The 10,287-nt window shown below is 31.1% G+C and overlaps 1 protein-coding gene across 3 annotated transcripts; it reads left to right on the top strand.

Moving 5' to 3' along the window:
* The first annotated feature begins 6,666 nt into the window (after window positions 1-6,666).
* On the top strand, window positions 6,667-10,047 carry LOC113727289 (annexin D3-like). 3 transcript variants are annotated; one of them, XM_027251359.2, is made up of 6 exons: window positions 6,667-6,864; window positions 6,964-7,184; window positions 7,423-7,650; window positions 7,979-8,191; window positions 8,276-8,365; window positions 9,681-10,047. In XM_027251359.2, exons 1-6 carry the CDS (start codon window positions 6,789-6,791, stop codon window positions 9,882-9,884), a joined length of 1,032 nt encoding a protein of 343 aa, XP_027107160.1. In that variant the 5' UTR covers window positions 6,667-6,788; the 3' UTR covers window positions 9,885-10,047. The 3 variants fall into 3 exon arrangements, with proteins under 3 accessions (XP_027107160.1, XP_027107159.1, XP_027107161.1); XM_027251358.2 differs by having other exon boundaries at window positions 6,668-6,864; window positions 6,961-7,184; XM_027251360.2 differs by having other exon boundaries at window positions 6,670-6,864; window positions 7,039-7,184.
* Window positions 10,048-10,287: the final 240 nt, after the last annotated feature.

Below are 10,287 nucleotides of genomic sequence, written 5' to 3'. Positions count from 1 at the left end.
TTATAAAAAAGTAAGATGTCAAATCTGTCCTTTTGTACAAAATAGATTAATTGGAGACAGTCATAGCCCAGAGAATTCTAATAGTAAGTATTTATTTTGCAAATGTTTGTCACAATTTATTGTATATTGGAAAGCTGGTTTTTTATGTTTTATTTTTGGGTAAAAAACAAAAAGCCTCCTATAATAAACTTAATACACAGAAAATCTTCTCGTGGTTTCAAAATATACAACACGACACCCCGTACTTTAAACTAAATTGTAAAGATGACAAAATCCGTTAAATTTAATGAAAATAGACGAAATGACCAAAATGCCTGTATATAATTAAGCAAAAGACAGTTTAAAAAAATCATTTATTTTATTCTCTAAATAGAGAGAATTGATGGTTAAGGGATAAATAGGTATATTTGTTAAAAATTAGGTATAAATTTTTTTTTTTAGATTCTAATAAGTCATTTCTGTTAAGTTTAACGGATTTCGTTACCTTTACAATTTAGTTTAAAGTACAGGGTGTCATATTGTATATTTTGAAATCATGGGAGGTTTTTCTGTATATTAAGTTAACCATAGGAGGTTTTTTTTTTTTTTTTTGTATTTTATCCTTTATTTTTTAAACCAATGACCCTTTTCTGTTGGACACCACAAAGGCACTTAAGATCTTTGTAAGGTGGGAAATCAAGGGCCCGTTTGGATGGTCATTTTCTATCGAAAAATTGCATCATTTTTCATGATCACATTTTTCTATTATTTTTTTTCCTCACATATATCAAATCACTACAGTAATTTTTTTACAAAAAAATTCAAGAAAATGCAATCCAAAATTTCAAATTTTGTTTCCCATCAATTGTCAATTCATGTAATTTCTCTAAATCTAGCGGGAGCCAAAGGGCACCGTCTGATCCAACAATAGTTTAGTCCCTCAGACTCCTATTGACCTAGTTAGATCTATCCCGTTTTGCATGATATAGGATTAGAAGTAGGTGTAGGTGTAGATTGTTCATATTTGATTAAAAAAAAAAGTCAAACAATCAACCAACAAACATAACCAATAGATATATCAAGGAAAGGGCTTTTTTATTTCGAATGTATTTTTTAAAGAAAACCCAAGAGTACGTTCTTTCTATGCGGCTTTCCTCAAGCTAAGCTACTCAATTCTGCTAAGTTTTTAACCAAATGCAGACCGTAACTTCGACCATTGAAGTTTATCTTCAAAAGATGAAATTGCGTATTGCTTTCTTTTTCTTTTTTTTTTTAAGCAAATGCGCTATTATTGCTAATTTGTATTGAAGAGTAGTTTCTAAAGAATCCCTATTAAATGAGTTATCAAACCTTGTAACGCTATTCCAATGTTGATCTCCGTAGCCTTAATTATACATCTATAACTAGTAATTGTAGTAACAGTGCAAGTCACTACAAGAATTTCACCTTAAAATCTCATACTCTAAATTATTATTATTATTATTATTTGAACAGTTACGCAGGGCATAATGGTTACTAGTTAAGAAACAGTAAATTGTTAACATTTTTCAAAAGTTTTATTTGTGTCCAAAAGCAAGAAGGTAACAAATGTTAATAACTTAATATGTTATACGTGCATTTAGATAGTAAATTATGTGTAATAATAATATAACAGACACCTTGGTCCAGCCTATCTGTGCTTGATAGTCTTCCATTTCTCTTGCAATATCGGTACGCTTATAAATTACTAGCTTCTACTCGTTTTAGTTTTGGTCTACAGAATGAAAACAGTTTTTCGATGTAACTCTTTAGGCCACTAATTTTCCACTTTTTGTCGCCATAATGGAATTAAGTATAACAACCCTAATCCATGGAGCATTTTTATTTGCGTAGAGCTTTGATAACAAACGAATGAAAAACGTGCTTTCAATTAAGGGACATGCTTTGAATTAAGGGAGATGGGATGTTGAAAGATTTCGACAGTTTCATCAAGACCAGTAGCAACTCCCAACTACTGGATATGTCCATAAGAACATTTTTAGCGGTAAAAATGCCAAAAACAATGCGCAAATGACTTGTATAAAATAATCAATCCAAATTCCAGAAAACTGTAATAAGGACGACCCTAGCTACCAACCTTTTGTCATATTAGTTTGTTATTATGATTTAGTCTCTTAATTTAACCATCTACTTGTGCAGCCAACTCAGCTAGAAGATTGAAGGTGTTAGATTTGAATGTTTGTAAGAACAAAATTTAACCATTTCTTTTAAATGGACTAAACTTTTTTATATAGCACCCTTATTCAGAATCATGAAATTTTAGGCGTGTTATTTGTTCTATGAGTTTTTAACAATGAAACCAAGACTAAATCCTTTTCTTAGATGTTACGACCAGTTCTACAATTGCACTATTAAATGAAATACGTTACACATAGGGTGTTTTTTTTTTTTTTTTTAAACCCTCATCCCTCCTCCCCACACCTTTCCTATTCCCAATTGACCCAAGATTTGAATCTTGAATTCGGTAGCGAAAAGAATTTTAAGAACCCTTTCCTGACTATTGGACCAATCTTAGTGGTTCCAGTGATTCATAGGGTGCTCTACATGGTCATTTTGTAACAACCTATGAGTTTAAGTATTCGCCTTGTTTGGCAAGTAAATTTTTGGTCAAGTTTATCTGTTACAAGTTTTTAAATAATTTTAATTACAATGATCTCAAAAAAATTTTCAAAATTTTTAAACTTTATACTTCAAAATATTAAAAAATTTACATATTTCAAAAAATTTTTTTACAATTTCTATAGTAAATTACAGTAAAATTTAAGACAAACATCCAAAAAATTCACTTGACAAATGGAGCCATTGTTTTTATGAGGCAAGTTTAACTACTGCTACAAAGTAACTAGCTCCAAATCCTCTATTCAATTTTAACGTTTCCAGTTTTGGAGAAGTTTGGCTGCTAAGAGTGGACCAACGGACTGTTCATACTTATGTATTCTTGTTCATATTTATAACTGTTAATATTAAAATTGTTGCTTGGATACCATTCATTTATGACGCCGAAAAATTTACATCCTGTCATAGACTCGTACATGTTGTAAATTGAGGAACAAGTCGACCAATGAGGAGGAGGTTATAATACGGAAACAAACAGAAGTAATTCACTGTTTTTGGCCTGACACACTTTAATTGGACAGCAAGTGTAACAATCAGAATGCGAAGATATTTTATCTGCACAAGAAATAATGACCACAATGCAAAATGTGGATAGGAATTGATACTTCTCACAGATAAAGAAATTGAAATTGAAAACTTCCTGTACAAAATAATGACCTCTTGGCCAGGTCATTTCCCTTTCTCTTTCTGTTTTCATTGACGTTGTGTGTCAAAAGGGCAAATCACGTCATAATTACGGTGTCACGTTTATTGTCGTTTTCTTTTGGAAGAAAAGCGTTACAATAATTAATACCGAAGAAGGTGAAACACGTTGATGTACTAGTCCAACGTGTACACACATCTAGGTAATTGAATTTTCATATGTACACTAAAGAGAAATTACCTGGTGTGATAAAAATTTGAATTAATTGAAACATGCACCGTGAACTATTATCGATTTGCACTTTAGTTTTGAATCTATTAATTCTAACACCTTTAGCACCTTATTGTATCAATTTACAGCTAAACGTTCAGATTGATTAGTTTAATTTCTACAATATTTTTGAATGGAGAGACTTTAGCAACCCTAATTTGCATCTGTTTTCTGATGTACTCTTATCTACCTAAACAAGTATTAAACGCGAATGGTTATGGAGGGACAAGATGAAATTAATTCTAATAGAAAATAGAGAGAGCTGATTAGTTACCAATTTGTACCGTGCCTTATTGAAATAGGTAGAATTTCATTTCGTTTTTTAAGTTTCATCTCTCCTTGTTGAACAAAAATTAAACAAAGAGAAATGACAATTTTGTAAGCTAGTTACAGAATTACGTATTCCAAAATGTTTGATATACTAGGCCAATGGCCACCCAATTTGAACATTCGATTTCTTTTGTAAATTTTCGTTTTACTTACCATAATTTCTTATCCCAATGGTTAAACGTGAATCACATGGCACGACACCTTTGCTGTTTCTTTCTATCATTCACACTACGGATTGTAGATGCTTTAGCTGGCAGCTTGGGACCTTGGATAATGTCATCAATTACTGACATCCAACCAACCATATGAATGACATCCAGCTCATGAAATTGATTTTCTCTGCAACTTGCTTTGATTTGCTACACATGAATTACAAGATAGGAAAATAGGAGTGATATATTTGTCAACATTCGTCATTTTCCTTCCCTCTCTTTATTCTTTTGAACCAGTCAAATTAAGCTAAAAGGACTTCGTGGAACTGGAATTCTACCTAATGAGACAATCATATTAACTTTCTGTTTGGAGTTCATTTAACAGACAGAAAGCATTTCTTTCTTTTAATATCCGTCTTATAAATGCTAAGTACTGCAGTATTATATTGCTTCCCTTTTCCTTCAATTACTCTTTTATAATAGATATTGATTCTAATTGCCAACAAAATTAATCTACCCTTAACTAAATTTATTCATCCATCACAAACTATTAGTTTGAGAAAATGAATTCTATTTATACATAATTGAGTAATAATCAAACGTAATGGGAATATGAAAATGCAACCAAAGACTTAGATTTTTTTTTCCTGCATTCTTTAACCTTTCTTTATAAGATGGTAGTTGCATCTATGTCAATTTTTCCTTTTTTCTTTTCAAGACCAACAAATTTGTTTAAACATGACCTGTATGCCAAATAATTGCTACATCTTTTTCTTTGGTTTTGGGTAGAGGTGTCAAAATGGGTAACTTGGGCAGGTTTGGGTTGGGTAAAATGGGTAATGGGTATAAGTGAGTCAACTCATTTATACCCATTTAATTAGATGGGTATAAATGGGTAAGTCAAAAAATGAATTGAGTAATCCAATTACCCATTTATAACTCATTTATTTTAACTTTTTGCAAACTCATTTAAATTCATTTTTGCAAACTAAGTTATCAATTTATACCACTCTTTGTACCCATCATTAGTTTTAAACATTTACTTATAATGTTCAATAAACTTAATTACCAATTTTTTTTCATTTATACTCTATGTCACAAAATTACCTATTATTTAAAAATTGAATAATACGAATATAAAAATTTGAATTAAATACTATAAAAATTAATATAAAAACTTAATCCAAAAATTTTGAAACCCTAACATTTTTTTCATATATAAATTTAAAATTTCATTTTATAAAGATAAGAAAATAGGCTAAAATTTATCATAAATTGGTAATGCTAAAAAATGAGCAAGTTAACAAACTAAGAAAAAATAAAATAATAAGATAAAACCAACAAATAATAATAATAATAATAATAATAATAATAATAATAATGTTAACATCATGACAAAATGAAAATTTTGAAAAAAAAAGGTAGGGGAAAAGAAGAGACTTGGGGGGAAGAGAATTTAATAAATGGGTATTATTGGGTAACCCATTTATACCCATATGCAAAAATTTAAGATACCCATACACATCTATTCATGGACGGGTATGGATAAATCTAATTAAGTGAGTTGATTTGCCACCTTTAGTTTTGGGATAAGCCTTGACACGCATAAATATTACTAAATTCCCCTCTCTTTCTCCTTCTCTTCTCTTTTTTTTTTTTTTTAACAAAAGTATTTTTATTTTATTCCTTCAAAAGAGGGGCCATGGAGGAGGGCAACGGCCATACCTCCCAGCAGTACAGCAGAGCCTAGCATTTTCTAAGAGAAGGGAGACCGATTCTATCCGGTCTAAACACTCCTCGGGCAAATGAAGACTAGTGCATAAAATCATATTATTTAATATTTATCTGCCAGTATACACACGCAACCAGGGACAGATAAATTATACTAGGCATTTGAATTAAGGTAGGCACACCAGCTACCACTCTTGGTTATCAACCCAATATTGCCTATACACGTATATTTGCACTCACATATATATAAAAATTAATTTCTACATGGTAAAAAAATGTAAATATTAAGGTGATTTTATATTTCAAATGTAGTCAGAAAATTGGTTTTGCCTCTGAATATGTCCTATCTTAATGCCCTTTTTATTCATGCGATTTATCAATTCTTTTAAATTTTAACTACTTTCAGTTAGATGAGGATATCTCTCAAGTTCTCAACCCTAGAATGCCCAGTGCAATTTTTTACCGTCAAATGTCAATCACTGAGAAACCATCCTCGAACCATCACTGCTGCAAAACTAAGTGCTAATACTTAATTGAATTGGTAAACTTTTTACAATAAATTAGTAAACGGTTGAGGAAAATCTACCTCAATATCTGGAGTAAGCATGCTCTATTAGCATATGAGATCATTACAATTGTTAAATGTGTTTATTAAGAATTATGATTTTGGTTAAATTTTTTTATGCTGTAGACTTTGACTCTAACAACCAAAATTATTCTTTAAAAAAAAAAAGGACCTGCAAGGAAATGAAAAGTAGGAGAGGGTATAAACGTCCAACAGTAGAAGACTGGAACTCCCATCCTTTGCTGCCATGTTTCAGGAGGTGAAACGGTAAAGAATAAACAGAAGAGAATAAATGAAGGACTAGTAACAGAACTGAAAAATTGAAACTGAATATTGATTGATTAAACGCCAACTTTCAACTCTACCAAAATTTATTACTCATTTTTTGTAACTGATTTTATCCATTCTCATAAAACCCAAAACCAAAAAAGAACAAAAAGGTTACGCTTTTCTGCAAAAGTCCATGGCTACGCTAAGACTTCCGGATGTTGTTCCTTCTCCAAGACAAGACTGTGAAAGACTCAGAAAAGCCTTCCAAGGTCTATTTAATCTCTTCCTTTTCCTTTTTTGTTCTGTTTCTTCTTAATCTAAATTCTGTGGCTTTTGTTTTCTTTTCGTTTCTCTTTTGCATTTAGTAGCACAAACACCTCCTGGTACTACTACATGTTTGAATGTAGTTTTGTGCTGTTCATGTATTCTGGATTCATGGTTAGGCCTGGGAACCGACGAAAAGGCAGTCATAAAGGTGTTGGGACATAGAAATGCAAGGCAGAGGAGGATAATCGGAGAAACTTATCAGCAGCTTTACAATAAGTGCCTCATTGATGATCTAAATGCTGAATTGTCTGGTGACTTCAGGGTAACTTTCAGAATTCCCTTTTAATTGCTGGTGATAATAAGATTTTCAGTACCTAAAGGGATAACGCAGACTCTTCTACACTTTTTATGAATTAGTACTAAACATTGCTAATTTAGTTGGTATTTCCGGTAGGAAGTCAGGTGCTGATTAGTTCAAGTTAAGTTCAAGAAGCTCAACACTTAGTTTACTTGCCTGATATGGAAACTATCTAACTAATTATTATAATATCAACTGACAGAAAGCTGTTATCCTGTGGATTTATGATCCTCCTGAAAGAGATGCAAGGCTGGCAAATGAAGCCTTGAATTCCAGGAGGAAAGGTGTCCATGAACTGCAAGTAATTGTTGAGATAGCTTGTGCATCATCTCCTCACCATTTGATTGCTGTAAGACAAGCATATTCAATTCTATTCGACAGTTCACTTGAAGAAGACATCATATCAAATGTTCCAATGCCTCTTCAAAAGGTAAATTTAAGCCCTCATATAGACATTCGTGGAACTAAACATAATTATGTTGTCCTTTTAACTGATCATCATGAATGCATTTTGGCAAATTTTTGCTGATTTTTTCCCAGTTGAATCTTTCATTTTCTAGAGTTGGCTTTTAGGGTGAATACTACTAATTTTTTATTGGTTTTCCTCAAGTTTAAGACTCTTTGTAATGCGTTTCAGAATGCTTACAGCCTAGAATTTGATAGCTCAATATTCATCCATTTCTAGCTCTCAGAAATATATTGTTATTCTGGAATATGGTGTTTCAGAAGTTATAACTAATAAATGCACATTTCATCAGGTTTTGGTTAGTTTAGTCAGTTCCTATAGATATGACAAGAATTTAGTTGATTCTGCTATTGCCAATTCTGAAGCTGCCAAGCTATATGAAGTTATCAAGACGAAGAAATTAGATCACGATGATTTTCTGTCCATCCTTAGCACCAGAAATGTTTTCCAGCTGAAAGAAACTTTCCTGCATTACAAGAAAAACTATGGAAATTCCATAGATGAGGTTCAGTTCTGACTAAAAGAAGCTAATTATTTGACAAACACCTCCTAGTATTTTGCTTCCTAACTTTCCAGAACACTCTGTCAGGACATTTTGAATTGTGGCAAAGGCAATTTGGAATCCATTTTGAAGGTGGCCATTTGGTGCATAGACTCCCCTGAAAAACACTTTGCAGAGGTAACACAAAACTCAATGAGCTGGCAGCATTGTTTCTGATACAATTCCACTTAGTTCCCTATTAGACAGATTATAAGACTCGGTAGAATGTTGAGTTTGTGGAGTTTAATTTTTGCACTCCGTCCCTCTTAAGGTAATTTGCTCTTGGAAATATTCAACCCATAAGCCAGTGACATTCGATTGATGGCTAAATTGGACAAGTTAGTCCTGCTTGGCAATGTAGATTGTAGGCAATTTAACTGGTACTGCGTGCTTCATTCTCACATCCTAATGTACTAAACCCTCCTAAACTTTATCCTTAGTTGCGCCTTACCCTCTGAACTTATTAAATAAGCACTTTGTCCCCCTATTTAACATTTTAAGACAAAAGTGCCCTTTATATTTTATTTTATTTCATTTTTGTTTATTCATTCCCTTATTTTTCCTTTTCCATTACTTTCTTTTATTTTTTCGTTTACTATTTTCTTTTATTTTTTCACTTCTCTTATGTCACTATTTTATTTCACTTACCTACCAGTATTACTAATTTGTATGTTTATTATAATATTTTAATTATCTTTTACTTATAATTTTATTCTTTTTTATTTAATTACACTATTAGAAAATTCAAGACAAATTAAATAGCATAAAAAATTAATATATGTCTATCATAATCAAAAAGTGTATATTTTAGCAATTTGACTATTTCAAAAAATATTAACATAAGTGCATAGTTGATTGACCACTATGTTATTACAATTCGAATTTGTTGCTATTGTTATTAAAAATTAATTTATTTTAAGCTCTAAATATGCTGATTTAAATAATATATGAAATAATTTATGCGTATAGATAATATATATTTTGTTATAGCATAGACTTTATGATAATTATTATTTTCAATAACAAAAAACTAAAAAGGATAGAAATAAATAAAAGATAAGTTTAAGAAAATTAAAATTAATATATGGATAATAGTAGCAAAGAGAAAAACTAGTTGATCACATAAGAGAAGGAGAAAAATTTTAAAAACATGAAAAGGAAAATTAGAAAGGGGTGAAAAAGAAAAAAGAAATAAAATAATAATTAATATGGAAGAGGTACTTTTGTCCTAAAATATAAAATAGGGGGCAAATGCCTATTTATTGAGTTGAGAGAGTTAAAATGCAATTAAGGATAAAGTTTGGTGGGGGTTTAGTGCATTTAACCCATTTATAAATTAGTAAAAACTTTTTGTGGAACTATAAAAAATAAATGATACTACTGAATACTTGATAATCTACATGATTTTTCTATTTTCTATTTGTAATCCCATATTTTGATTTGAAAATTTCAGGTGATTAGAGCTTCCATTGTTGGGCTTGGGACTGATGAGGATTCTCTGACTAGGGTGATAGTAACTCGAGCAGAGATAGATATGATGAAAGTTAAGGGAGAATATTTCAACACCAACAAAACCAATCTTGATAGTGCAGTTATTGGTGACACTTCAGGGGATTATCAAGATTTCCTCATGACCTTACTTGGAACAAATGTCTAAATTGTTGCATATGGCAAGGATCCTATCCTCTATTCATATGAATGTATGATTGCAATCAAATGTTAGGCGAATATTGATTGGAAAGTAGGATTTTAAGAACATTGATTTTTACAAGTATATTAGGTAGGTGAAGTTACTTGAATAAAACTATGTTTGATTTCTATTTAGAAATTCCAAATTACTAGAATAGGCTATTTCTAGCTAAATAGTCACTTTTCATCATAGAACTCAATCTTTTCCTGCTTCAACTAAATCAAAGAACAAGGTGTCAGACTACTTAGGTGGTTCTTAAAAATCTAGAGTACAGTTATTCTATTCACCAAAACTTTTCACAAGAGTGTAGTTCATATCTCAATTAGACAGTTCCTTAGTTGTAGGATAAACTAGAATGGATATTGAAGAA

The sequence above is a fragment of the Coffea arabica genome, chromosome 2c (assembly GCF_036785885.1).
Source record: "Coffea arabica cultivar ET-39 chromosome 2c, Coffea Arabica ET-39 HiFi, whole genome shotgun sequence".
Classification (NCBI taxonomy): Eukaryota; Viridiplantae; Streptophyta; class Magnoliopsida; order Gentianales; family Rubiaceae; genus Coffea; species Coffea arabica.
This window is presented reverse-complemented; position numbering and strand designations above follow the sequence as displayed.